The sequence below is a fragment of the Chlamydomonas reinhardtii genome (genome assembly GCF_000002595.2).
Source record: "Chlamydomonas reinhardtii strain CC-503 cw92 mt+ unplaced genomic scaffold scaffold_21, whole genome shotgun sequence".
NCBI classification, from domain to species: Eukaryota; Viridiplantae; Chlorophyta; class Chlorophyceae; order Chlamydomonadales; family Chlamydomonadaceae; genus Chlamydomonas; species Chlamydomonas reinhardtii.
In genome coordinates, this window is record NW_025061534.1 from 4,891 (window position 1) to 32,825 (window position 27,935).

At 61.6% G+C, this 27,935-nt stretch overlaps 5 protein-coding genes across 5 annotated transcripts; 2 read left to right on the top strand and 3 right to left on the bottom strand.

Moving 5' to 3' along the window:
- Positions 1 to 3,187: 3,187 nt before the first annotated feature.
- CHLRE_21g751897v5 (uncharacterized protein) lies at positions 3,188 to 7,265 on the bottom strand. The gene is made up of 3 exons (XM_043072877.1): positions 5,465 to 7,265; positions 4,441 to 5,286; positions 3,188 to 3,726 (listed from the first exon to the last, which is right to left on the bottom strand). Exons 1-2 carry the CDS (start codon positions 7,172 to 7,174, stop codon positions 4,831 to 4,833), a joined length of 2,166 nt encoding a protein of 721 aa, XP_042914168.1. The 5' UTR covers positions 7,175 to 7,265; the 3' UTR covers positions 3,188 to 3,726; positions 4,441 to 4,830.
- Positions 7,266 to 7,375: 110 nt separating this feature from the next.
- Positions 7,376 to 11,717, top strand: CHLRE_21g751947v5 (uncharacterized protein). Its single transcript, XM_043072878.1, has 8 exons — positions 7,376 to 7,554; positions 7,749 to 8,063; positions 9,062 to 9,548; positions 9,623 to 9,783; positions 9,893 to 10,024; positions 10,143 to 10,255; positions 10,492 to 10,577; positions 10,697 to 11,717. Exons 1-8 carry the CDS (start codon positions 7,424 to 7,426, stop codon positions 11,105 to 11,107), a joined length of 1,836 nt encoding a protein of 611 aa, XP_042914169.1. The 5' UTR covers positions 7,376 to 7,423; the 3' UTR covers positions 11,108 to 11,717.
- Positions 11,718 to 11,729: 12 nt separating this feature from the next.
- CHLRE_21g751997v5 (uncharacterized protein) lies at positions 11,730 to 13,725 on the bottom strand. The gene is made up of 6 exons (XM_043072879.1): positions 13,655 to 13,725; positions 13,313 to 13,485; positions 12,857 to 13,174; positions 12,397 to 12,695; positions 12,217 to 12,277; positions 11,730 to 12,087 (listed from the first exon to the last, which is right to left on the bottom strand). Exons 1-6 carry the CDS (start codon positions 13,656 to 13,658, stop codon positions 11,932 to 11,934), a joined length of 1,011 nt encoding a protein of 336 aa, XP_042914170.1. The 5' UTR covers positions 13,659 to 13,725; the 3' UTR covers positions 11,730 to 11,931.
- A 3,490-nt stretch (positions 13,726 to 17,215) lies between these two features.
- On the top strand, positions 17,216 to 24,173 carry CHLRE_21g752047v5 (uncharacterized protein). The gene is made up of 7 exons (XM_043072880.1): positions 17,216 to 18,509; positions 18,696 to 19,690; positions 19,966 to 20,001; positions 20,187 to 20,916; positions 21,037 to 22,482; positions 22,550 to 22,722; positions 23,118 to 24,173. Exons 1-7 carry the CDS (start codon positions 17,279 to 17,281, stop codon positions 24,123 to 24,125), a joined length of 5,619 nt encoding a protein of 1,872 aa, XP_042914171.1. The 5' UTR covers positions 17,216 to 17,278; the 3' UTR covers positions 24,126 to 24,173.
- Positions 24,174 to 26,236: 2,063 nt separating this feature from the next.
- Positions 26,237 to 27,935, bottom strand: CHLRE_21g752097v5 (uncharacterized protein). Its single transcript, XM_043072881.1, has one exon. It carries the CDS (start codon positions 27,868 to 27,870, stop codon positions 27,622 to 27,624), a length of 249 nt encoding a protein of 82 aa, XP_042914172.1. The 5' UTR covers positions 27,871 to 27,935; the 3' UTR covers positions 26,237 to 27,621.

The window sequence follows — 27,935 nt, forward strand, 5'->3', positions numbered from 1 at the left end:
CGTCCCAGCACTGCTGGATGCCTGGGCGGGACAACCGGATGGCTCGGCGGGGACTGTTGGATGGCCCGGTCGGGCCAACCCGGGAATGCTGGAATGCCGGGCGGGGACCGCTGGATGGCTGGGTCGGGGTCATCCCAGCACTGTTGAATGACTCTGCACGTTACACGCGGCGTGCTGTTATGACTGCGCCGCGGACCAGGGAGGAGCGTGGGGATATGCCAGGGGTAGGCCGCTTCGAGCCGCGTGTTTTGTGCTTCCATGTCATGCCCTCAGAATTCAACACATTCGTTACGCCTTAGCATCAATACTGTAGTGAGCTATGTACACGCTATAGCGGCCGTTTATGGCTAAGCGCGAAACCCCGAAATGATGTCTCTGCGGAAGACGTCCAGCGTTCGCTTTAGTTTACCCCGATGAATTGTGCACATGTAATAGGTTGTGTTCATTGGTTTGGGCACAGTCTGTGACGGGAAGGGGCCGGGGCACCCGAGATGGCCGACGCGAACCAGTGGTTCGTCCGGCTCGCTGGCCGCTGTGGGGCGACTCAAAGGACGGCCTTGAATATTCCTGCTTTTTTTTATCCCATGCCCGTGGAACCAGGAATTGGTGCTAGAAAGACGACAGCAACTTGCTTGTTGATTTGCTGTGTGGCTTCAGCTTTCAGCGAATAAACAGCAGCTTAATAGGAACAACCTACACGCTTATATGATTATGAAACACATTAAGACGAAAAGAGGTTTGGCGGGTTCGCAATGGGGGCCTCAGTGCGGACTTTAGCCATTTAGTGGCGCAGACTTTAGTGGGCTTCTTCCTCTGCGATGCTCAATACTTGCTAACCTTGTTGTTTTAGGCTAATTGCGACGAAGGCCTGTCAGTTGGCTTGCTGGGTGTTTGCCGCGTGTCACGCCTTGGGAAAGGCAGTCCCCGACCAGGTCGCAAAATCCGACCTCGGCTTTACTCCGCCCCGATTTGTTTCCTGGTATATTTAGCGTTGGTATTGCAATCCCAAAGGCAGCCGTACTGCGGCGGAGCATTCTAAAGGGGGCGCCACTAAATCGACTGGAAAGAGGCCCAGTAATCCCACTAGCGGACCGCCATGCGATCCATGGAGCGTGCCCCTAAGGGAGTCAAGTGACAGGGGACGCAATGTACAGTGTTTAAATGCCGAGCACGAGAGGAGGCTGGTGTAGAAGTGGCGACTAAAGTCTGAGTATGACCTGAGTGCCAGAGTCGTAACAAATGTTGGACCAAAGGTACTGCGGATGCTGGCGTGCACACAACCTCCTGGACCGGTGACCGGGGCCCCATAAAAAAAATGCCGTGGCGACTGACGAGGATTCCCCGCCCAGAGGGAGGAGCTTTTCTTCCTATGGGTTTGGCTTTTCTCTCAACAACTTTCCAAATCAGGAAGCGTGATGTGTGCACGGATTGGCTCGCGTCTGCTGGATGTCTGTGCTGGGGTTGGCCCAGGGATGCGGGATGAGCCGGCGACTTGAGAGACGAGCCGCTCTCACGGCTCGGGTAGTCTCTTCACCAGTTCACGTGGAGCAGTGGAGGGCGTGGGGGAGGGAGTTTCCGCCCCGCTACATGCAGCTTCCTGCGTCAGTCCGCACACCCACATTAACCACAACTACTAAGTGCATTAATCCCGGCCAGCAGCCCCGCCACAGCTTAGTCCGCCCAGCGGAACTCGGCACTGTCACGCCAGTGCTTCAGGGCTGCCGCGTACGGGAAGTCCGACAGAGAGAACCACCGCTGCGCCATCATGCGCACAGTCAGGCACAGGTGCCGCTGCTCCAGCCGGTTGCGCTGCTTGTTCTTGATGTAGCTCATGGTGCTGAACACAAGCTCCTTGACTTTGGCCTTGACATTGCCCAAGCTCTTATCCTTAACCTTAGGGGCCATATCGTGGGGCCATATCTACTGTATGAACTGGTATGAATGTAATACGCATAGCAAGTAGTATTTGCGGCGGGGCCCGGGTAGTTTAGGGTCCGGCGGATTAAATTTTTGGTACCCGTGTGGGTACTCGAGGCCCCAATAATTAGTTTCCAGTACCCGCGTCAATTTCGTCGAATTGTTTTCTCAGTACCCGAATGGGTACTAGTACCCGGTTTTGGAAACACTGCTAGATTGCATCGTCGGCCTACGTGGACATTGCGCAGTCTCCATGCGGGTCCCACTCCATGACAAATCGTGTCCCCAGGGAGGCGCCCACACGACGGCACCCAAAACCCCCTGATAGATAGTACTTTCAGGATGCCACCACGCCGTCCCTAACTGATGTGTACAGGACAATACATCAGGGGGGTTTCACCGCCGTCCGGGGGCTGCGCTTCCCCAGCTACCCCAGCCAAACCCGCACGCCAAGGAGGCCCCAAACCAAACGCAGAGCGGGATACAGACTCCGCCACTTAATGTATATATGTTACATGCAATCTATTGGAGCAATAGCGCTTGACGGCAGGCTAAAACGTGCTCGTCGAGGCTCAAGTCATGACATTGACCGACCAACATCCTGCATAGGCGTTGTTTTGGAGCGTGATCAATTGCCGTCAACACAGATATCTGCATAGATGTAATCAGGCTACTATCTGGCCTGATATGGCGTGTCCTGGCGAACGCGACATGCAGATGTTTGAGGTCGGCCCCGGCTCGATTCAGTGCCCCGGGGCTACCCTATTGACCTTATATGTTTGTAGTAGATGCTATAGGAGGAATGGTACTGGGCTGGGGACACGACCGGCCCGTAGTTGGACGTTGCCGACCGACCTCGCAGCGCCACCTTGCCGGTGCCTGAGGCGCATGCTGCCTATTAATTGCTATTCATAATTCTGGGTCCCTTTTATGGGGCCACGCGGCCACACACCGGTGCTCGCGCAAACCCGATACTCAACGCGGCGACGCGGCGTTCTTAAGTGGGGGGCCGAATTCTGTGCGCTGTATTTACACAACTGGGTCCCTCGCGGCTGCCCGGACAGCAAATGGCCGCGGCTCCGACATAAACGCCACGGAGCGCACTCCCGTATGCGGCCCCAGCGACGTCGCGAGCACGCGCGACGCTCCTCGCAACAAAGCTGGGTCCCTCACGCCCGGGGCCCCGGCCCTCCCCCACACCCTCGGAGGATCGCCCGCGCGACTAAGTCCGGTTTCTATTATTATTCTTCTTATGATATAGGAGGAATAATAATAATAATAATTACAACGCCGGCCCATAGGGCCTGGCATGGATTAACGGGGCAAGGTGACTAGGGCGAGAGGGCCCGCCCCCCTCACCACGAAAGAGTCACAACCTCCGAAACTACAACCTCCAAGTCCTAGGCCGCTCTTCAAAGTCCACTACATCCAAGCCTGCACACCTAGCATATCGAGCTAGGGAAACGCCGCGTTATAGTAGTGGAGCACTGCCAGTTCGTGCAAACCGAGGAGCCATGGCGCTCCTCCTCGAGCCTTGGATCTTGAGCCTTGTCTTGAACCTTGGACCTCGCCACTAAATCGGACTTCTGCACCACGACCTTTCTAGGTTGCAGCGGGCATAAGCCCGCAATTGCCACTAAGGGCAATTACCTATCGTTCGTGGGATCACCAATCGGTTTCGCACCAATCTTTCGCCTTTTGCATAATTGGGCTTTTATCCGGATTCGTACCCGGGTCCCTTCTGCCGTAAGGACGAGTCAAATCGCTAACCAGCTAGGCCGGGGGCCTGATTGTGCACACCCTCCTCCTCTGGACGCGAGGCGGGGGAGGGGGTGGGGGTGGGGGCTGTGATGGAGGTGTGCGTTGCCGCGCGGCACGTACGGTGAAGGTGTCGGGATAGGGAGGACGCAGGCCGGCGACGAGGTTTGCTGCATTTGTACTGCAGCCAAGATCTTCGTGGAAGGGCTGCGTGTGTGTGTGTGTGTGTGTGTGTGTGTGTGTGTGTGTGTGTGTGTGTGTGTGTGTGTGTGTGTGTGTGTGTGTGTGTGTGTGTGTGTGTGTGTGTGTGTGTATATAAGGCGCCGTATGTGTGTGTTCGTGTGTGTGTGTCTGGGATTTCTCCAGTCTTGCGTTTTGATGCCGCGGTTGTCTCGAATCACTAATCCCGGCATAGGGGTACAGGGTCAGCTGTGGCGACCTGAAATGGGTTGCAGTGATGGGCAGGGTGTTGGTGGAACGTGCTGCTGGCTGCACGGATGTAACGTGTGCTGAGGTGCTGCAGGGCGGGTCGGAGGATTCTGGGTTCTGGGTTGTCAAGGCTTGGAAAGGTGTGTCAGCCGTACAGGCATTGATTGGTGCAAATTAAGCAACGAGTGTTGACCAGCGCCATCACCAACATAAGTGATTAACGGGCTGTTCATGCTGGGCTGCAATTCAACAGCGCTCGTATTTTACGGAGGCAGGGGCTGAATTCCTTAAAATGGCTTCGTTTAGTTGACAAAACAGGTTGCCGCCGCTTCTCACCCTGATCCGTACGATGTGGACACCGACATGATACGCCCACTCCTTGCTGCGTCCCGCCGACCCAACCTCGCTCTCCCGCCAGGGGAATCCCTGTCTCCCGCCGTCAACACTCAACACGCATAGATACAGCCCTTTGAGCCTTCTTACGATATGCCATCAATTCTAGCGCTCGGTCAAGGCAAACGTAACGACCGCCCCCAACATCATTAGTGCTTCTATGGTGGTGCCCATCCGTGAGGCAGACTGTGAACACACGCAACAGTGCAACAACAACAGCTATACCACCTCAGCGCTTGTGATGATCTGTGCTCAACAGCCGTCATTGATGTGTGAGGCGTACGTCTCCCTTGTTGCAAGTCGTGGTGCAGATGCAAGCAGAGCTAGCATCGTTTAGGGCACGTGCGCTAGTACCCACGCAAGCTGATACGGGAGCACGTTGATCATGTCGGGTGGTGCGCCATGGCGAGAGTGCATCATGTGCAGGACAGCAGCATGCAGGTGCCGCCATTTATCTACGGAAACGGGCGCGTGCCAGGCTTCCCACAGGTGCACGACTTCGAATCCGTGGCCGTACACGCTCCACGCCACGTCAGACGTGTTGGTGATGGTGGGAGGACCAGGAGTGGGTGCAAGTGCGTTGCCGGGCGCGGTGGGAGTGGTTGGCTGGAGAACGTTGAATGCTGCAACGGCCATGCCGTCAGGCGTGGCGCGCAGGACGCGCAGGGTTGGCAGGTTGCAGGCCCAGAGTGCGAAATTCACGGCACTGGAGAAACTGGAGGGAGCGTCAGGTGGGCCCAGGAGAATGGCACCGGTCCATGCACCGGCAGACTGCACTTGTTGGTGCCCCTGCGTAGGGTGGGGGATGGCGGGTTGGAGTGGAGGTGTGGGCGTGCAGTGGAAGGGATGGATGCGGCAGGTTTTGGATGCGGCAGGTAGAGGGCGGGAGGTACGCCGGACACCTAGACTCCTAGGCACGACGCTGCTGCCGTGCGAGCCCCTGCCGCACCCGGACGCGTGCCCGCACCTGCTGTAGGAGTAGGTCGTATGCCCATTGCATAGCGTGTTCGCTGCCGCCCATGGCGATGGCGTCAAGGTCGATGCGAGCGCCACGGTCATGGAGGAGCTGCAGGATGGGCAGGGGCGCGCCATTGCGGGCCGCGGAGGTGAAAGCCGAGTTGTATGCCCAGGTGTCCTGCGGATGGGCAGGCGGTACGGCTGCAGCCACCATGGCAACTGTGTCCCAGGAGGAGGTCTGTGCAACCACGTGCAAGTCGTGCGCTGTTATGCTGAAACCGCGGCGTAGGAATGCTTCTGCTCGTGGGCGGTTGTCTCTAAGCAGGATGACGCCTTCGTCGCGGGTCGAGGAGAAGAGCGTACAGCCTGCGTTGCAGTGGCGCGCGGCCATTTCGCCCATGCGGAGGACTGTGTCTGCGGCTTTGTCGGGGGTGCCATGCTGTAGAAGCAGGCGGTTGCGTAGCTCCTGCGGCACAGCCACGCCGGCTGCGGCCAGCGTTGCTAGGACCGCGGGAATGTTTCTGAGGTTCGGGTCGTGCAGGAACGTGTCAGAGGTCAGGAGGTCTGTTGCGACAGCCTGCCAGCCTTGCGGTGCGCGCAGCAGCAGCAGCTGGATGCTGTCTGTGTTGGGCACAGGCAGTTGAGACGCCGCGAGTGTGATGCTGCGGCAGACGCGCAGCACGACTGAGGGATCGGGCGGCTGAGGTGCTGGTGGCTGCGGCAAGGCTTCTTGAATGGCTGGCTGTTGTGGTGGCGGCGCAGGCGCTGCTGGCGGAGCCACGGCTGGGAAGGCAGGTGGCTGTTGTGCTGCCGGCGCGTCCACCGCGGGCGGTTCTGCTGCTGGGTCCGCAGGCAGTGGCAGCGGCAAGCTGTGCGGCCACTCAGGAATGTAGGTGGTGAGCACGTGGTGCAGGAACTGGGTGGAGCAGCCTGCTGCGATGCCGTCCATGATTTTGGCTCGCCAGTACGCGCCGTACCAGCTGTACGGCGGGGCATGCTGCAGGGCGCGCTCAACTAGGGTTGTGTGTCCGCGTGCGGCCGCCGCCTTGATGCTGCTTGCTGGAAGGGTGTGCCAGGCGTCGTGCTGTGCGAATCGGGCGTTAAGGAAGTCCAGTACACTGCTGTGGCCGCCGATGCAAGCGCCCTGTTGCGTGCTGTTGTACAGCTCTTGCCAGTCTTGAGGGTCTGCGTGTGCTACCGTATCGAAGAGGAGCGTGAGGACATCAAGGTGTCCGGCGCTGCCGGCGGCCACGAATGCTGAGCAGGTGAGCGCGCAGCCGTGGCTGATGAGCTGTTGGCAGAGGTGCAGCAAGCCAGCCTGCGCTGCGGACGCCAGTGTCTCTGTGTTCATTGCGACGCCGCTGTACTGGATTGCTGCAGTGGCGCTGGCTGCGTGCCCTGATGCCGCTGCGAGGCATGCGAGCCGGCGTCGTTGCGGCAGGGACAGGTGGGCCCAGGCGGCTGCGGTGGCGAAGCTCTCCTGGAATGCGCGGCCGGGCCAGCCCGGTGGTGGCACGTGCGTGTCAAGCCGCCGAGGCCGCAAGTATCCAGTGTACGTGTGCGGGCCGGCGAGGAACACGCGACGGTGCTGAGGCGCGGAAAGGGTGTTGCGCAGGAAGCGCGAGGTGCGCCGGAGCGCAGTGGCCCCATCAGCGGTGTTAAGGAAGGTTGCGATATGGAGCCAAAGGTCGGCGGGCAGGTTCTGCCAGTCCGGGGCCATGTCGGTGCTAAAGTTGAGACGCGTGCAACTAGAGTGCGGGATTTGAAGGCGCTGGATAGCGGGCGTGATGTTGGATACGTACTGTTATATTTGGTGTCAGCCTTTGTGTTCAGCGTAGGCGTGAGTGTGATCGAGATGATGGGCGACTCGCGGATTGCCGGTCGCAAAGCTTGCCGGATGGTTTAATTATATAGACCTCGTGGTTTCATTATATAGATTTGGAAGCCTTGTGGTTTATTTATATGAGGGATGAGTCGGGTTCGGTGCGAGGCCGATTTGGAGAGCGCGCGCAAGAAGCCGCGGCAGGACGCGAATGATGTGCTGATCGTCCCGTTCGGGCCGATGTCTGTGGAGGCAGGCGAGGCGGCTGAAGCGCAGCGGTAGGTAACAGCGCCGGGAATCGGATAAGCCTGGCGGCTCAGCGCTCGGGCGCGCGATGAAGCTGAGCAGTGGCTTTTTTGCGGGTGCTGACAGCAGGGATGTGGATGGGTGCATGGCAAAGGCGGAGCGGCAACGCTGGAAGGCGTTTAAGTGATTGCGTGGGAATGTGCTGCGCTCGCCACTGCAAATGCAGATCGGAGCGCGCCAAGGCCGACGCACTGCTGGGCGCCAACATGCTGCTGCCGCCGTATCAGGGCCGGCTGGTGGTCGGGAGCACGAGCGTGATCGCGCGCACGATGGCGCATCTGCGCGCGCGGTACGCCTTTGTTCCGATCCCGGGGCAGACCAAGCTTCGCAAGGTGTACGCGTGCGAGACTCCGGCCTGCAACGCTCGTATGGAGTGGGTTGCCAAGGATGCTACCGCCAAGGCCTGGCTCGTTTTGCATAGCCCGCACAGCCATGCGGCAGCCGCGCCGACGCCTACGGCGACACCCGGCCAGCTGACAAGGTGTGTTTGATGAAGTGGGACCGCGTGTGTTGGTGTGCGCGTGTGCGTGCGGGGTTAGGGTGGGGGTAGGGGGAGGGGGGTAGGCGGAATCGGGGCCAGGCAAGCGGGTGAGGCGTATAGGAGCTCGCAGCGGGCGCGAGGTACATAGGACCGCACAGGGGTGCTTTGTGGGGCGCTGTTTTGAGCGGGCATTTGCGCACGTGTTGTGTATGTACAGGCAAGCGCTGCGCAACAAGAACTTCTGTATCGCCAAGACTTGGGTGGAGACGTTCAAGCGTACACTGGTCGCCGCTGAGCTGAGGAGGTGCAGTAGGTGTGCGCGGCCCTGTTGTGTGCAGCCCAGCGGGATTTCTCAGCACAGCAAGGGCAGGGCACCAGCGTACTGAGATCGGACAGGTGTGCTGCGCGTGTGGCATGACTCCCCCGGTGCGGGGGACTCAGGCGAAGCGCCGGCCGCTTGCGGCAGGCGTGGCTGCCGATGCTGTCGTCGGCAGCACCAGGCTCTGCGTCGCCCCCGTTGTGTGGGGCCCGTATCCTGGGTAGTGCAGCGTTGGCAGGGGGGTAGTTGCCCGGGAGTAGGTGCTTGTGGGAAGTGGAGGGAGGTGCATGCGCAAGATCTGTTGCAGCAGTGGCATGACTCCCCCGGTGCGGGGGACGTAGTCATTGTTTGCAGCGGCAGGCTCTGCGTTGCTCCCGTTGTGTGGGGCTCGCATCCTGGGGAGTGGGGTGTAGGCGTGGGGATGGGTGGGCGCCTTGCATGGGTGATTCACACTGACCATTGTGCCAGCAATTGTGTGTTCTGTGCATGGAGGCGCGAGGAGAGTGCTGCGTCAGTGGAAGCTGCGCAGGAGCTGCTTGTGCAAGGCGTGGCCAGCAGCATCGGGTGGGTTTGCTTGTATGTGTGGCTGTGGGCAGGGCAGGCAGGGACGGTGCATGCCAACTGCTGCAAGGCACTCTGCTGACGCTGTGCACATGTTTGGATACCCGCATGGTTGCAGGGAGGGGCAGTGGTGCAAGCTGCGCCCGGATCTGGACGCGCTCGGCGTGAAGCTCGACGCCAACGGCATCGTCACGCACCTCAAGTACGCCCTCGCGCCGCCCAAGCCGCCCAGCGCGCACCTCGTGGAGGTGATGCAGGCGGGTGCCATCCGTGACATCCTGATGGGCATGGGCTGGGCCGCGCTGCCGGAGCAGCAGGTTCGGGTGTTCGACATTGACCTTGCCGCTGCGGATGCGCTCGCGCTGGAGGCCCTGCAAGGGTGGGCACGCATAGCGGGGGTGGCGCTGCAAGGCGAAGGCCAGAAGCTGGTGCGGCGCCAGCAGGGGCTTAGCACCGGCGGCGACAAAACCTCGTGGTACCAGCAGTGGTTCGCGGAGTGCCCGTTCGGCCTGCTGGATGTCACCGGGCAGGACGTGCTGGTCTGTGCCGTGCGGCGCACAGCAGATGGTGGGCTGCAACGCGCGCCGCTCGTCTCTGTAGGGCAGGTGCATTTTGTTGCATGTTGTCGGTTGTATGGCGGTGTGCGTGTTCACCATGCTGCTGTCGCGCTTGCCTGCAGGTGTCGGGCGAGGCGAGGCGCGCTCTGCGCAACAAGGTGGCGCGCACGTGTCAAGAGGTCCACAATGGCGACGCCTGGGCTCACATCGACAAGCACTACGACGGCAACTTCTGGATGGCGGGGCTGGCGTCGCCTGCTCGCGTGGGACACATCATCTGCAGGCAAGAGCACCACGGGGGTGTTGCATGCGGGCGGCAAGGGTGGCGCGGGCATGGAGGAGAGGCATGGATGTGCGGTGGGGCCGAGATTGCCTGATACGTTGCTGTGCAGGTACGTCAACCAGATCATCTACGAGTGCGAGGCGGAGCATTATCCATTCGGCATCGAGGAGGCGCTGGAGGAGATGTGTACGGCGGTGTGGGAGGCGGCGGTGCAGGTTGCGCCGTACCTGACGAAGTACAGGTGAGGGCGCCGCGTAGCCGCGGGCTGCATGCAAGGGCAGTACGTGCAGGATGGTTGTGTGGGGCGTCGCGTACCTAGCACTGATGTGTGGTGCTGCACGCTCTGGGTCTGCGCGCAGGGACGAGTTCTTGTCTGCCTGGGGGCGCCAGGCGATGTACGGCGACACGGCAACTAACCTCGTGAGCATGACCAAGAACTGCGCGGTGTCGTTGCACTTCGACACAACGGACGGTGAGGCTGGTGCGCAGGGGTGGGTATCAGGGAAGCGGTGCCTGTGTACTTGTGTGTGTTTGCGGGGGGGGGGGGGGGCGGGCGGTGGATGGGTGAGTGGGTGTGCGTGCGAGCTTGCTTGTGTAGATCTGGGAGGGTGGGCGTACTGTGAGGCAAGGTGGTGGTGCTGGTCTGCTATCTGCGATCCGCGTGCTGCTAATGAGTGTGAATTTCTTCGCGTGGGAATTGACACGCAGGGCCGTACAGCATCATGCTGTGGCGCCACAACGGTGCCGGCAGCCTGGACGGCGGGCATTTCTTGATGCCTGGCGCCTCCATCAAGGTAAATGGCCAGGTGGTGCATCTGTGCGGGCGGGTGTGGTTTTGTGTGTGCCGGCGAGGTGCGCGTATAGTGAGCTCGCGGTGCGGACATGCAAGTCATACGGGCGCTGTTGTCTGCAGGTGCTGCCGACCGACATGACGATCGTGGTGCTGGCCGCTGGCATGGTCACGCATGGGACGGCGCCCGTGCTGGAGTCCACTGGCGAAGCGCGGCGGTATGGCTACTCGCATTTCCTGCGCGTGCCGGCCATGGAGCGTGTGGCGCGGCTGATCAAGGCATCTGGCGGAAAGAAAAAGATGGAGGAGCTGCAGGTGCAGGGCATGAAGCGCGTGTTGGCTGCACGTACAGCGGCGGATCGGAAGGCGCGGCGGGATGAAATCCAGAAGCAGCGGGACGAGCTCCTGAAGAGCGCGCTGGACGGCGAGGCGCTGCCCGAGGGCGAGCATTTAGCGTTTGCTGTGCGAGGGTTGAAGTGGCACCGGGACATTGTGAAGTGCCTGGTATGGCAGGACTTCAAGGGCAAGTCCTGAGACCTGTAGCAGGAGGAGCGGGTGGGTAGTAGTAGCGAACGCTGGTAGTAGCGAACGTTGCTGCGGAGTTGGTGTGTTGCAGTGGGAGTTGGGCCATGCACGTGAGACAGCGAGTGGCCGTACAGGTGTTCGCATTTGCATGTTAAAAGGACTGTGCCATTTGCGCCAAGCAAGTGCATGGAGTGGGTGGGTGATGAACTGGATTGGGGGGTAGAGCTGTGGGCAGGGGCATGCGTTGGGGAACCGGTTTTTCTGTGAGGGCGTGTGGGTGCGCTAAGGGCAATGTAACAAGACAGCGTGGCTGTAGTCAGGTAGCAGTGTAGGGTTGCGGTTGGGGCCGGGCTGCAGCGGAAATAGAAGTAGGGGTAGCTGCTTGTTGTGGTGAAGATGCGCGGGGTGTCGTGCTGGCGAAAGCTTGCAAAGGTAGTGGGGTGCTGCATTGAGGCGCATGAGGCGCAGTGCATGAGGTGCTGGAATGGACAGGAGGCAGCGAGTGCAGCGAGTGCAATGGCGTGAGATGAGCGGTTGTATACAATGAAGGTGTGCAGAAGTCGCAACGTTGGCAACGTGCAACATCAATGTGTTTGTCGTGGTACCATAAGCAGAACGGCGCCAGACTGTGAGCACTGAGACTAGGAAATGTCAAGCAGCCGCGCAGAAGATACATCTACGCAACAGCCACAGCTTCTCGATAGCGCATTTGCGCGCACTACCAAGCAGTTCACAAACGCCTCCGTGCACACATGCTGCGCATGAAAGCGAGGAATGCAGGTTGGTTCTAAGCAGGGGTGGAGGCGTAATCAGTCGTGGAGGAGTAATCGGCATTACGGCAGCTGCGCCTGCACGGTGGCGCCCGCGATAGTCCAACGGCCGATCCGGGCGTGCTGCGGCTCGTAGCCAGCGGACTGCGCGGCCCAAGCGAGTACGGCGTCCAGCTGCGCTCCGTAGATGACGCGCGCCACATCAGGCGGCATGGTCACCTTCAAGGTGCGGGGAGATGCGAGAGGCACGCATGGTCAGGTGGAGTGCACGCAGGAGATGCGAGAGGCACGCATGGTCAGGTGGAGTGGCGGGTGGTGGATGGCATGAGCGGAGTCCAGGGAACGCACCAGGGTGCCATCGTATGCAGCCAGCGCGGCCGACAGCAGGTAGCCGATGAGGTTGTTGTTGCTGCAGGCAGGCAGTTTTGGATAAAGCGCAGTGTGGTGAGCAAACTGGTTGGGTGTTGCGGGGCCGAGGTTGGCAGGTACGTAGCCCAACCCATATAGGAAGACGGCTTGCGCACTTACTCGAGCACGACTGGCATGAAGGCACCATACACCGGCGCGTGGCTGGTGAAGGCGGCCTGGTCGATGTTGGAGTTGAGCGTGAGCATGTTTTGGTCATGCACCAGGAGCTCGACTAGGATGTGGATCAGGAGCGGAGTGTCGGGCGTGACGCCCATGATGCCGGTCTCCATTGTCGCGGTTATCTCCTCGCCGCGGTTTTGCGCGGCCATCAGGAACAGAGCACGGCGGCCAGCGGTGGGCTCGCGCAGCTTGTTCAGGATGGCGCGGCGCGAAGTGGGTGTGCGGAGCGAGAGGACGATCTGAGGCACGGACGAGTGGGGAGGGGCCAGTGGAGAAGCGGGGTGGCAGTGGTATGTATGGACACCGTGCAAAGCGAGGGAGGCTGGGGAGTGCAGATACAATGGTATGGAGGTGGAGTACGACTAAGAGGTTGTTGTGGAGCAGAGCTGCGTAGGCTCACCTGGACCGTGACAGAGGGGCGGCGCACCAGGGCGTTGAGGAGGCCTGCGTAGAAGATTGGGACGTCCTCGAGCTGTAAGTCACCATCGTCATCTCCTGCTGGCGGCTGCAGCATAGCGCCAGCGATGGTGGCGGGCGCAGCGTCAGCAGCAGCGGCGGCACCAGCAGTGGCACCGGCGGCACCAGCATCCTCAGCAATGGCAGGCAGCGCAGGGTCAGCGGCGGCAGCAGGAAGACGGGGAGGGATGACGATGAGGTTCTCGTTGAACACGGCATGGAGGGGTGTCAGGAAGTTGATGGGCACACGAAGCGAGGGCACCTGCAGAGGCGTACGTGGAAGGCGCGGAAATGGATACTTGTCAATAGACGCTGAGGACCCTAAGTACCGTATGCAGGCGGAGTGCATGACACAAGCAGTGGCAGGTGCAAGGTAGGTGCTGTGGTACTTGGTGCCCACCAATAGCCTGCGGGCAGCGTTTACCGTGTTGGGAGGTGCAGTCAGCACCACCACCGAACGAGGTGAGGTTGCCAGATTCGCGCCGACTGCGGGGTTGAATTGTTGATTCACTCCACCATGGAGGTTCGTAATCGTGATGTGGTGAGGCACGTGGTAGCGGCGCGAGTTGTCTGCTGTGGGCAAGGCAGGTAGCCGGCAGTGAGGTGGCTAAGTTGGTATGGGATAATGAATTGGGCAGGAGGGAGGGCTGGATAAGAGATACGTGCATGGTAGGCGTGCCAGCTCTGCAGGACGATAAGCACTAAAGGCCCTGGAGGTGCAGCTGCGGGCCCGAGCACTTACCCATGACGACGCTGATGACGTTGAGCACAACGTTGCACCTGTCGCTCACAGCGCGGATGGTGCCGTCATCACCTAAGATATGGACTCGGTCAGACTGGACGCCCACGGCGTGAATTGCAGGGTGCGCGGCGTTGGCGGCGCCGGCCAGCACGGTGACCACCCATCCTGAAAGGCTGTGCTCGCCCGCAGTGCTGGGCAGGTGGGCGTGGGTGACACGGGTAGAGCGCTGAGATGTGGACTGCATGCGCTTCTCGAGCGCAGCTGCAAGCGACATCCCGGTGGGCTTGCTGGGTGGCGTGCTGGAGGTAGGGGCCACAGGCGTGGCCGAGCCTGTATGCAGGGATGAACGCAGCAGAAGTCAGAATGGATACCGGCAAGAAGAGGTGCTGCAGCGCGGCTGTCAGAGCAACACACACACACACACACACACACACATACACACACACACACACACAAGGAAAGCACGCGGCTGTGTGATGTCTTGCTCCTGGCAGCTATAGGAACGACTCACCGCCAGGCTTGCCGCGTCCCGTCATGGTGATGATGTTGGTGTACGCAGCGTACGTGGGCTTGACGAGCGCGGTGCTGTGGAGGTGGGCGTGAAGCATGGGCAGGGACGCGCAGGGAGGCTAGGTTGGTTGGCGTGCGAGAGGAGCATAGGCGTAGCAGCAGCGAGGGCACAGTAGGATAACCGGAGGTGCAAGACAAGCGCGGAAACACGGACGCGTGGGCTTGATGGGCGGGCGTGTTGAGGTCAGGGCAACTCGCCTGTCATTGATGCTGGTGGGGACGGTGGCGTTGATGCAGTCCGGTGAAGTGCACCTGCGTGCAGGCGCGGCGACATCGTGGACAGAATCCAAGGGCCAGCGCTGAAAGCGTGGGGGGTATGACAGGGGCAGCGAGCTGGCGCAGTGTGCATACCTGTTCGTGGAAATGGTGTAGTAGGCGGGAGTGGGTGCCAGCGCGGACCTTGCACGGAGGAAGGGAAGGGTGGAGTATTTAGTGCTAACACGAGCTGGGGGTGGCAGCGTGGTAGCGCATGAGAGGTTGGCATGCTTGATGCGGTTGCGTGTGGAGCTAACACGCACAACTGCACACTGGCTCACCACGTGTGGGCGGTGAAGCTGGGGTGGGTGGATGCAGTGGCCGCCCAGCTGCGTCGGAGTGGAGTGGGTGTGGGTGCGCAGGTGAATGCATGAGGGGAAGCGCGGTAAGGACAGCGACATCTGTGACGTACGGGCTGGGCATGTTGGTGGCCACTGGGGAACTTACATGCCGTGAACGGGGGTGGGCGTGGGCGCCGATGCGCCCGGGGTGCTGTTGGGGTGCGGAGCGTGATAAGTGAGAGGTGAACAGGCAGCAGCGTTGTGCTCAAGTCGTGTACAGGGGTGCTCGCGTATTGCCGGCGGGACGACCTGAGACCATGAAGCTGTGCGTACCTGGTAGCAGGATGGGCGTAGGGGACCAGCGCAGCGGGCGGGCAGGACCTGCAAGCGGCAACGGAGGAAACGTAAGCACCGTCATGCTGCAAACAGCGGCGGGTTGCGCGACAGCGGCGGTAGGCGCTTACCCGTCAGCGTGGGCGTTGCGCGTGCTCACGAGAGTGGCAAGCGCCGCTAGCAGCAGCAGGAACAGCTGCATGTTTGCAGGCGCCGCGGGCGTGGGTGTGCGGAGCAGTACCGGAAGTGGGGGTGTTGGAGTGCAGGTCGCGTGAGAATGGGCTGCACGAGCGCGTGCTGGGCGCGGAAAAGATGTATGCCTAAGCGTTGCAGCGGCGCCAGTGTGCAAGCGCGCGAATGGGAGCGGCCGAAAGCGCCGAGACAAGGTTCAGGTCCTTGTTGCGCATTGGACGGTGGCTTCGCCATGCACGTGCAGGGCAGGAAGGGGCGCTGGCGAGCAGGTATTCCACGTAGCAAGTTGTGCAATGAAACTGTAAATAGCCATGGAAGCGGACATGCGGGATAAGATGGGCCTCGCGTGTGTAGCTTGAATTTGGCCAGGCTATTATGCGCTCATGCATATTCACGTATGCATGTAGGGTGGACAGCATAAGGCACTAGAACGAGCCGCACGGCACGGTGGATCGCGGATTTGCGTTCGACCCATCGGGCGCGTCACCCCGCGGGAAATGCGAGCCGCTCGTCGATGTAGGAAATATATACGTGGACTATGGGAGTGCTAGGGCACACGCACGGTAGCATAGCGTGAAGCTTAGCAATGTCGCTTCGAGGCAACTACGAGGAACTGCGACGTGCAGCGCGCTTGGAGGCAAGCAAGCGTGCGCAATCATGGCGATGGTAAGCATGGCATGCCATGGAGCGGAGGTTTGGGGCGCCGAGCAGAATTGTGCTTTCAATTTATCCGGGTGTGGCTGTTGCGCAGGGCGCGGCCTGTCAGGCTGCGCGATGCTGTCGTCATCGTCGCGCTTAGCGTACTCATGGCAGCGGCAGCCGCGGCGGCTGTGCTGTTGGCGAGCGGCTGGATGGGCGCCGGGCAGGCTCAGTGGCGTGCTTTGCGCTTGGACGGTCTGCCGGTCTCCGGCGGCGAAGCGAGTGGAGAGCTTCGGTGGTCTCATGGCCTCCGAGGGTGGCGCCATTTCTTCGCGGTGGAGCGGTGTGGTCATTTGGCATACATGACTTGGCAGCATGGTGAGCGCAGGGTGGGGGTGGGTGGGCGCCAGGTGTGTTGTTGCGGTGGAGTAGCATCGTCGGCGGCATGGGTAGTTGGGTGCGCAAAGCGGATGAGACAGTTACGCGCGGGGCGCCAGTAGTGGCGTTTACAGGGAGCTGTGGTTGCCAGAGGGAGTGATGCGGATGCATGCCAACTGCGTGTACATGCAGGTGCGCGGAAGGACACCCGGCAGGAGCGAGGGGCATTTGGAGCGCAGGCGCTGCTGGTGCTGCAGGCGGCCCCTCTGCTGCTGCTGGGGAGCTTGTGCGCGTTGTTAGGCTGTGCGGCAGCACGCGTGGCAACGGTGCTGCTGCTGCTGCTGCGCACGGCAGCAACGCGCAGCGGAGTGAGCAGCGCAGCTGCTTGGGCATGGGCGGGATGGGGTTTGATGACGGCGGGGCATTGGCAGCCGCTGTGGCGGGCGCTGGCGTCGCTGTGGCAGCAGTGGAGGCGCTGGCATATGCTTGCAGGACGGGACAGTGGTGGGCGCATTTCCATTCGCGTGTACAGCCAGCGCGTGTGGTGGGCGGCAAGACGGGCATTGTCAGCGTGCTGCCATGCGACCCAGCGGCTGTGCTGCTGCTATTGACTGCGGCAAACGAAGGCGTGCCGCCGGTTCTCCTGCGACTGCTGTGGCGTAGCCGGCGCGTGCGCTTGCATCGCAGCTTCGCGGCGCAGGGCATTTTGCCAGGCAGCACAGTGTTTGTGACCAGCGTGCTGTATGGCGGCGTCGGGTTCACAGAGGCGGAAGTGCGGCGCGTGTGCGACGCTGTGGAGAAGCTCGCGCGCAGGGACGCGGGTGCATGCGCGCGCATGGAAGCTGGGCAGTGGGAGCCGCTTGTGCAAGTGCTTGCGCATCAGAGTACTGCCTCGCCAGCAGTAGTGGAGGCCGTACTCCGCGAGCGTGCGGCGACAATTCGAGCGGCGGTGGCGGTGGCAGGTATTACGCATCGCATGTTCGCTGCACGCACTGCAAAGCAGCAGGCTGCGCGAGCAGCGGCGGCCGGGTCGGTAGCAGGCAGCGTACAGGCGAGTGCGGGTGGAGCGCCAGGCACCTCAGCTGTAGGAGCGTCGCCTGCTGCCGGGACCGGGCCTGGGTCAGCAGGTGCAGCGGTGAGCCGCTATTCGGGCGCAGCTGGGGCGCCTTCAGCAGCCCAGCACAAAGTGACAGCAGCGCCGGGGGCTAGGCTGGCCGGCGTACCGCAGCAGCCGCGCACGGTCCGGCAGCGCGCGCAGGCGGAGGCGTTCAAGTCGATGATGGGGCAAGGGCTGGATGAGGGTAGCCGTGCTCATGCTGCTGCACAGACTTGCACGTTCACCAGGCCCGAGCAGCCTGCGCCACCGGTACCAGCGGCACGGGAGGGGCAGCCGCAGGGGCGTTATGTCACAGATGTCATTGCTGGCATCGTGGGCGTGCTGCGGCAGCACCGGGATCTAGCCAGCATCTTGCACCGCAAAGAGATGAACATGCTGCTGCCGGGTGAGTTGAAGCAGCTTGCCGAGGCGCTGCAGCAGCAGCTGCCGGAGAAGCTGCGCAGCAGCTCAGTGCATGGGATGGAGACGTGGCTGCATCACCACGCGGACGAGATCGAGCTCGCGCTAGCAGGCGTGCCAAACCCCGATGCGGTGGCAGCAGCTGCCGGTGTGGGCGGAGCAGCCATGCCGTGGGAGGTGCAGCTTGGCTTGCAGCGTGTTGCGGAGATGATGGGGCTGGCCTCCGACGCGGAGAAGCAGCCGGCAGCAGAGGCGTGGCAGGAGCGGCAATGGCACACGCTAACAGATTGCATCAGTGCTACGCGCGCTGCAGCCAGGGTCGCAGGAGACACCGCCGGGGCTGCAGGAGCGGCCGTCGGCACAGGCGGCGCGCAGACCGCCGCTGGTGGCGTGCCTGACATCGCAACGTCACGCTTGTGTGACGATGCCGCTGCAGCACAGGCGATGCGCCAGCAGATGGCCGCGGAGTTGCCGACGCAGCCGTGTTGCGTATGCGGTCGCCGCCGGCGTCAGCGCGATGTTCATTGGCATCGTGTCTCGGGATTGCGGGAGTGGCTCGACGAGCAGCTTAGCGTGATGCTGCCGGGCACAGCAGAGGCGCCGCGGGATGGCAACACGCTGTGGGCTCCGCCGACATCGGCCGAAGCTGTAGCGTTGCTGGCGGGTTCCACGGGCGCTGCGTCAATGACAGGTGAGTGCGGAGGCGATTAGGGCAGGGGCCCACTCGGACGCACTGCAGTGATGGTGGGAATGGGAATACAAGCAGGAACGCACCGGCGCGTGGTGGCTAGCAGGTGCCTGGCGTTGTGCACGTGTACCGTGACGAGCACCAAATCACGCTGACGTGCATGTAATTGATGCTTTGCCCGGCGTACAGAGATTACGGAGCGCGTGATGCGCGCGGTGTATCGGCTGCAGGCGCATCCTGCGGCGGGCACAGTGCAGCTGGCCGCAGACGGCGATCACCAGCTGCGTGTGTGTGTCGATTGCATGCGGGCGCACCAGCATGGGCATCTGCCCCCACTGTCGTACGCGTGCGTTGACAATGGGTTGCGGCCCAGCCACCTACCGCAGCTCACGGTGATGGAGGAGCGGCTGGTGGCAGTGTGGCGGCCGCTCCGTAACCTGATGGTGTGTCGGCCGCCAGCGGCGGGCGGCGGGCCGGGGCATTGGGAGATGCGCGCGCACGTGATTGCGTTCAAGGCGCCGGAGCCGCAGCAGCTGGCAGCGGTGTTCCCGTGCAGCCTGGCGCGCGTGCCTGAGTGCATCACAGTGGTGTTTGTGAGCCCGGCACAGACGTACCAGCAGCTGGAGGCGTTGGCGCGCCGCGTGCCCGCGCTGATGGTGCGGGGCAAAGTCGTCGCGGCCTGGGCGCGGCACTTGGCAGCTCTGTATCCCAGCGCGCGCCTGGACGAGGCGGCCGTGCAGGAGTGGGAGCGGCAGCCGCCAACAGCGGTAGCGGATGCTCTCGCGCGGCGCGCCGTCTGCACGCAAACCCAAGGCGAGGCATCGGCGCTGCTGCGGACTTTGCGGGCGGAACAGGAGGGGTATGCGCGCGCGCGGTACGGTACTGCAGAGGAAGCTGCAGCTAGAGGGGCGAGTACAGCAATGCCGGCGGCCGTCAACAGCGACAGCAGCAGCGGCTCGGACAGCGAGGCCATCATTGTACAGCAGTCGCTTGCACGGCCGAGCCGGAAGCGGCCCAGGTTGCTGTCTGCCGCGCACATGCAGCGGCTGCTGTGTGGGCTGGATCGCGACGCGAGCGTGGCGGTGCGGCAGTTGCTTCTGGCCCACAACTTCAAGGCTGCTGCTACAAAGCTGCTTCGCCACCACGGCGGCGCGCCAACCAAGGAGGCGGTGACGCAGATGCAGGTGCAGCTGCAAACGCAGCATTGTAATTACGAGCAGGTGCGCGGCAGCCTAGCGAGGCGATGAGCGCGGTGCGGTCGAGGCGCCTGGCGGGGTGGGCGTTGGGTGTGGCAGGAGTAGGAGGTCCCCGCGGCCGGCGGGGAGAGGATTGAGTCAGGGGTGGAACGGTGTGGACATGGGCAGCACCAGAATAGCAGAGGGGGCCGCATGCGTGGAAAGGCGGCTACAAGTAGGGCGGCTTCGCCAGGCTTCAAGTATGCGCGTGTGTGCATGTGCAGGTGTTAACGGACCACGAACGAGCGCTCACAGCTGAGGTGAGGCGGTGGAGTGCTTCTCGTCAAGCAACACTGCATCGAGCGGATTTGCATGGCAGTGGGTTGCCAGGCACATGAAGTGTATACGGCGGGATTGTGCGGGTTGGGTGGCGTTGCTGTGGCGCCAGGCGTGCAGTGCTGACGTGAGGCCCTGTGTATACGCATGGTGGATGCTTTGCGTGCAGGCGAATGCGAGTGGCAGCACGCGCCCGCTGTCACGCCCGCCAGCGGGCGCACCGCTGCCGCCAGGCAGCTTGTTCGTGGTGCACGAGCCGCAGGCACTGTCGCCTGTGCAACGGGAGCACGGTGCGCAACGGCCGCAGTCTCTTCCAGCACTGCCTGCAGAAGCCGCACAGCGTGCAGGCGCAGCAGCACCAGCAGCGGCGGCGGCAGGGGCGGAGGTGGCGGCAGCATTCAGCAGCTGCGGCCAGAACGTGACACACATGCAGGGCATAGACGACGTTGACTTGCCGCCAACGCCAGCAGATTCGCCGGCGTTGCGCGCGGTGTTTCAGGACGCCTGCGCCGACGAGCGTGCCCTGCAGCTGCTGCTGGACGGATGGCCACTCGCGTCATGCACGGAGCAGGCCCCGCAGTCGGACTATCAGCCGGAGTGGCCGCTGCGCGTGCACGTGAATCGGTTTCCTAACGGCACGGGCGCATGCCCGACCGGCATGCAGATGCTCAGCTGGATCCAGCTGCAGCTGCAGCGATGGTACCCACCAGCGCCGGACGGCACCGAAGACTCCAGCGCCCAGGCACCACACTTCATTCTGGACATGTTTGACGCGTGGCAGCGGCACACGGTCAACCAGCAGGTGGCGGTGCGCTTCAAGCTGGACCCGCAGCTCATCATGAGCCTCGGCGACATGGGGCCGGACACGCTGGTGGAGGCAGCGGACGTGCTTGCAGCAGGCCTATCACGGACGGAGCAGGCCTAGCGGCTGCACGGATCACCACCGGAAGTGGAGCAGCTCGTGCGTGGAGCGCGCATCACGGGCGCCCATGTGGTGGGCTCGCCTGGCTCCTATGCAGCGCTGCGCAGCCGCGCGTACGGGCTGTGGGCTGCGTACGGCCCACCCAGCGCCACTGTGACGCTCAACCCCGCATCGGTGCACTCAGATGCCACGTTCACGCTGATGGGGCGTCCGTACACCTTCGACGTGCGGACAGGCGCGCCGCAGCATCGGCCCATGGCCGCGGAGCGGTGGGACCTGGTGGCCGGGCACCCGCTCGCGTGTGCCGAGTCCTTTGAGGCGTTCATGGACGCGTTCTGCGACGTGTTCCTCGGGTGGCCAGCAGGATCAGATGTGCAGCAACGTAGCAACTGCCTGTTCGGGCGCGTTGACGCCTTCTTCTTCAAGTTCGAAATGAATCAGCGCGGAGAGCTGCACGTGCACGGCTGTATCTGGCAGCCCGGGCTGCAGCCAGCACGCCTGCGAAAGGCGCTAGCGGACCCGCGGAGTTGTCCCGACGTGCTGGACTTCCTGGAGTCCGTGCAGACGCAGTGGTTTGCCTCACCGCTGCTGTTCAGCGGCGGCGAGCGACCGGTCCACGCTCAGAAGCTCAGCACCGAGCAGCTGCAGGAGGTGGCTGAGGCGGCTGGCAGCGAGCGCTTGACGGAGCTGCAGCGGGACGTTCTCAGGGAGGTGCTGGTGGAGGTGAAGGCCAGGGGGGCCATGGAAGACGCAGCCGTGTCTTGTCGGCCGCCTCTACAATGCAGCAGTTTGACTGAGGCGGAGCGGCTCGGGTTATTTGCTGCGCACGCGGTCCTGGAGACGCTGCTGCACGCCCATCGCGACGGCACGTGCACCACGTCACACAGCAAGCATGCCACGGACAGCAACTGCCGCATGCGGCTGCCTCGGATGCTGCACTGGCTCACCACGTACCTGCACGAGCAGTCGGTGTGCGTGCACCTCAAGCGGTATGGCCGCTACATGGTCTCGCATATGGTGGCCCTGCTGCTGGCAGTGCCTTGCAATCACACCGTCACGTTTGCGTGTGACGTGGGGCGCTGGCTGCGCACGCGCGAGCTATGGGATCAGCGGCACGAGGGCATTCCGCGCACGGACCCTGTGTGGGAGCGGCGGCCGCAGCTGCCCAGCCTTGAGCAGCTTGCCGCGGACGCAGCGGACTATGCCCTGAAGTATGCCACCAAGTCTGAAGCAGTGCAGGGCAGCAGGGCCCTTATAGCCGCAGCCACCATGCTGCGGCGGCGCATGCACCTCATGACGCCAGAGCAGCAGGCCGGGATTGAGAGCGAGCACCTGCCGATCCAGGACGTGCTGGATCAGCTACGGCATCCCTTCGCAGCCTTTGCGGACGCCAGCGCCTCTGCCTGGGCGCCCCAGCCTCCTACTGCAGGTATGTCAGCTGCAGGCGAGAGCAGCACGCTGGCACAGGCGCAGTTCACGGCGGAGGTGACGGCGCGCGCACAGCAGTCCGCGACTGTGGCCGCGCTGCGCACCTGCGCGGCCTGTCGGCGCGGCTGCGGTGCAACGGGAGGGGATGTTCAACCTTGCGCACGCCATCAACCTGTTAACAGCCCAGCAGACCTTCTCCGCTCCAGCAGCGGCGCTGCTGCTGATGCGGGGCACCGACGCGCACGAAAGCCACCAGTTCAGGGCCATCGATTACAGGATGTTCTCGCAGCATGTGCAGTCGCAGCTGAAGCGCGCGGACCCGGAGCTCAGGCCCAGAGACACCCAGCTGCGGCTCGTGCGTACAATGGCCAGCGTTGGAGCGGGCGGGAGTCCGAGAGGGGAAGGCCAGCTTCCGGCCGCCAGCACAATCGCTAGCGATGTCCCAGATCCCGGGCCCAGCGGAAGCGTACAGCAGCAAGAGCAGCCCGCCGTCGCACCTGCTCGTTACCGGTCATCAAGCTAGCTGAAAGACTACCTGTACCGCGGTGAGGCGCTGCGCGAGCTGTCTCCTATGATGATGGCCATGTTGTTTTATAAGGTACGAGGTTGCGTGCGCGGCAGCTTGCACGCCTGGAGTTATGGGGTGCAGGAGTGTTCAGTCCGTAGGTTCGCATGTGTTATAATGTCTTGCAGCACCACTTCGGCAGGGCCCAGCAGCAAAGAACTGTATGTGTGCCCACCACCCCGCAGCACTCGGCCGGGCCAGATGGAGCGCAAGGGCACCATCTGCGCCTGCATCCCGCGCACCCAGAGTACAGTAAATGCGTGTGGCGGCGCCGGCTGCGGCCGTACGTGCCGCAGCCGGTGTGTGACCCCGTTGTGCGGCCTGCGGACGGCGTGGACGATCCGCAGGTGCTGGAGCGCTATGCAGTGTTTGCGCTCGCGAACTTCGCCGCCTACAGCTGTGACGACATGCTCGATCTCAGCAACGGCGCATGGGCAGCTTATCAGCGGTGCTTTGCACAGCCGGCGGACGGCCAGTCGCTGCATGTGCGCATCGCGTGCCGTATGCTCGATCACGTGGATGGGCTTGCGCGCGTGCGAATGCGGGCGGAGGAGCGGCGGCAGCTGCAGGCGGGGGCGGAGGGCACCGCTGAGGATGCGGCGGAGGAGGCACTGTTGGAGGGCGTGCCGGTGGAGGGCATGGACGACCTGGAGGCAGAGCCGCAGGATGATGAGGAACCCGATGTTAGGCGTAGCGCAGCGCCCGCAGCGGAGCTCTGGCAGGGTTGTGCGCTATCGGAGACGGAACGGGCAGGGCTGCTGCAGCGCGTTGTGCACGGCGGCCTGGGTGGCGGTCTGACTACAGAGGCGACCACCGTGGTTGCCCAGATCCCGCGCGCCAATGCATGGCCAGCGGTTGGGCGTACAGCGGCGGCGGCAGTAGTGCGCAGCACACAGGAGTGGACGCACGAGCGGCTGGCTGCAGCACAGCAACGCATGCATGATTACGACCTAGGTGGGCAGTACGCCGCACAGGCGCTCGCGCAGGCGCAGGGAGCAGTGCAGCAGCAGCTGCTGCTTTACAACAGCGGCACTGCGGCAGTGACAGCGAAGCTGGTGCTCATCTCGCCATTGGCGGTTACCACAGCCGTCCCAGAGGTGCAGGGCGTCTGGCCCGATGCAGCGAACCCTGGTGCAGAGCCGCCGTACGTGCTTTGCCCGTGTAGTGCCGAAGCACCGTGTGTATGGAGGTAGTGAGAACTACCGGGTTTGGAAGGCAAGGCCGTGTAAGTAGTCGGTGAAGCCGCCGGAGGCTTCACCCGACCCTACCATGTCCGACGCCAGCGCAGGTGCCAGCTTGTCGGAAGACTCGTATACAGTTACAGAAACCCGATGTTGAGGACACAGTGGCACTACAACTATCCCCCTTCAGGATTGAGCGTCCTCGGTCAATCCTCGATGGTGCGAGTCGCCCGCTCGCGAGCGCTCTGCAGGTCAGCAGCCATATCAGGGGTAAAGTTAGACTCAGGCTCCCAGCTGTTATGCTTAGAGGAGTAGCCCTTCCATTTGACCAAGTACTCCTTAACCAATCGCCGGCGATTGTTACCTAACGCCACAGCGCGACGGCGGAAGTCCAGGATGCGCCCTACTGTCCATAGGGGTTGGTCGTCAATCCATGCAACAGGTCCAGGCCCATCATCAGACTCAGGCCCAGCACGCCCACCTGCCGTGCCCGTGTACTTGCGCACCATGGACACGTGGAACGTGTGATGGATGTTCTTCAGCGACGCCGGCAGTGCAAGCTGAACAGCAGCCCCACTACTAACCGGACGTACCACAGTAAAAGGCCCAATCCAGCGCGGTAGCAGCTTGCGCGGTCCCTTAGCCCGAGCGCGCAGATTCTTGGTGTTGAGCAGGACCAAGTCGCCAGGCCGGTACGTGACGTCTTTCTTGTTGCGATTGTAGTAATTCGCAGCACGGCTCTGAGCCGCCTCCAGGCAGGCGCGCGCCTCAGCCATCCTATGCACGTAAGATTTAGCAAACTCACGGGCAGCGGGGGCAGACACGTCAAGCTCACGCCACACCGGGGTTGCCGGGTGGTATCCGTAGTTCAGGAAGAACGGGGAAAAGCCAGTGGAGCGGTTCACAGCATTGTTGATCGCAAACTCCGCAGCAGTCAGGTACAAGTCCCAAGTGTTAGGGCTGCCCACAGTAAAGTTGCGCAGCATATCTCCCAACACCCGGTTGATGCGCTCAGTTTGCCCATCAGTCTGGGGATGGTATGCGGTAGACAGGTTGCTCCGCATGCCCACAAGCGTGCACAGAGATCCCCAAAACTTACTTGTAAATTGCGGACCACGGTCGGACACCAGAGACTTGGGCACACCGTGTAGACGCACGACGTTGTCGAAGAAGAGGCGAGCTGTTGTGGGGGAGTCAGGTGTGCCTCGCGTAGGGACAAGATGCACCATTTTCGTTAGCCGGTCAACCATAACACAGCATGTGTCGTATCCCCCTTCAGTTTTGGGGAGCGCACATACGAAATCAAGGGAAACAGACTCCCAAGGCGCATGAGGAATGGGCAGAGAGTGCAGCGTACCAGCGGTCTTACCGGAGACAGACTTGTTGTGCAGACACAGGTCACAGGCGCGAACAAAGGAATCAACCGCAACAGACAGGCCACGCCACCAGAACGAGCGCGACACAATGTCGAGAGTGCGCTTAGTGCCGACATGCCAGAGTGGCACGCAGAAATGATGTCACGGCGCAAGTTATCATCAGCAGGGACAACTATCACATGCGCGCCATTGACAAGGCGATACCATAGCCCACCGTCACACGCCAGGTCGCGTGTGTTGGCCTCGATAGAGAACCACGGATCAGAGGCATAGGTAGCGCGAATCCGGTCCCCGAAAGATACAGACACCTCAGGGGGATCAGCCGGGGCGGTCACGGGGTCACCAGTCGCTACCGGGGGTGCAGCAGCCCAGGCCGGCGGACTCACCAGGCGACGCGTCTTGACAGGAGGAGCAGGCGCGGGAACAGTAGCGGTAGCGCGCTTAGCCCCAGCGGCCGTCTTCTTGCCAGGCGCGGCCGGAGCCGGTACAGCAGGCGACGGTGTAGGCTTGGCGGTCTTCGGCTTGCGTCTGCGCGTGCCCAGCCCAGAAGCCTTTCGCGCTTGTCCACGCGTGACCATGTGTAACCAGATACCCTGCAGAAGGGGGTGGCGACTCAGGGCGTCAGCAACGTTCAAGGTCCCCTTCAGGTACTCCCAGGTGTAGTTAAAGCGCGCAAGATACTCCATCCAGCGGGCTTGTCGACGATTCTGCAGTGTCGGTACACCATCCAGAAATGTTAAGGGCGACAATTCAGTGTCCTTACATGCCAGACCCCACGTTCGCCAGCCTCTCCAACAACTGGCGTGCCCTTCGTGTGTAGTCACTGCTCACCCTTACCTGCTGCCCCTCCTCCTCCAGCTCCCCCTCCTCCTCCTCCTCCTCAAGCCCAGCCTCCTCCTCCTCAAACCCACCCTCCTCCTCCTCCTCCTCCTCCTCAAACCCACCCTCCTCCTCAAATCCACCCTCCCCCTCCTCCTCCTCTCCCTCCTCCTCCTGCTCAACCTGCATGCCTGATTGCCCCACCCTTGACGGCCCTGCACCAGATGAGTCAACTTGGAACAGAGGCTCCATGATTGACCAGATAGTATCCAAATTTGCCCCTTGCCAACTTTTAATGTAGGAAGTAGCTAAGCGCTTGCCTCCACGTGGGCCGTTTACAACACCATCAACATGCAAGGATGCAGTATCAATAAAGTACATGCTTTTGCCCTTGTGTCCAGCTGTGGTGCTGGCTCCCAGGGAAACCAGGTCATCAGCAGTGATAAGGGCAGCCAGATTCGCGCCAATAGTCTTCACTTGAGGCACCATGTTAGCCACATCAGCTGGGATGTCCACAATATACAGGTCCGCAGCTCCAGCTACAGTTGGATAGAAGTTGTGCCCTTGTTGAGTCAAAATACTAAATCTAATGCTGTTTGTTGCTTTGGTGTTCTGAGCTCTGCATATGAACACACGCAACATAGTACCATTGGCCCGAGTCAACTCAGCATGATGAAAGACACGAGGGTCATGCCTAACTTGGAGTACGTCAAAGTTGTACTTGGTGCCTAGACTCTCCAAGTACTTGAAGATACTGCTTGTTGATTCAATATGCCTGTTCTTTCCGGCATCCACACATGTCACCACTGGCACATCTGCATCTTTAAGGCGCTTCTGTCTGGCCAAGAAGTTGGCATAGTCATCATCTTCCATTATACGCTTCATACGCGGGTAGAAAACTTCAGAGTCAGCCTCCTCGAGTGTTTGAAAATAATAGATGCCATCATTCAGGACCAATCTTACGTTCTCATCTGTGATGGTGCCACTGCCAGCCAACTTGCCTGGTATCAGAAGTCGCAAATTGCGTGCCATGCTCAGTTGATATATAAAGAGTCGTTTAGATCCGATGCCCATGGTGAATTTGAAATTTTCAACAACCTCCGCGGGATCGATAATAAAGAATCCCATGTTGTGCTTAAAAGTAACAATGAATAAAAAATAACAGCGCTCGTCCCCATCACCGTAATGATTCATCAAGTCCTCGTATACGCTTTTACGCGTGTTTGAACTAGTCCAAAACAACCTAGCCTCCTCGGACTCGAATATCTCCTCGTAGAGGTCGTCGGATAATGCAAGCCCAGCAAGCCCGCCGATTAGGCCTTATATACGTTAGTAGTCCTAAACACCACACCGACGGTGTCACCGGAAGGGTTGTGAGACTTTAGCTGGCCAGTCAATGCCTTTCCTTGTGGAGCTTTGAGCCTCCAAACAATATCCGCATCAGCATCTGCATGCGTGCGTTCAACCTCATACAGATCACCATGGCCTTTAGCATTCTGAAAAAACTCAAATATGTCGTCCTCGTTGTCCGCGCCCGAACGGAGACCAGCCATCACGTTCATCCCAGCTCTCTTTGGGACGACGGATTTGCGTGAAGCAAGACATACTGCTAACACTGAGTAGAACC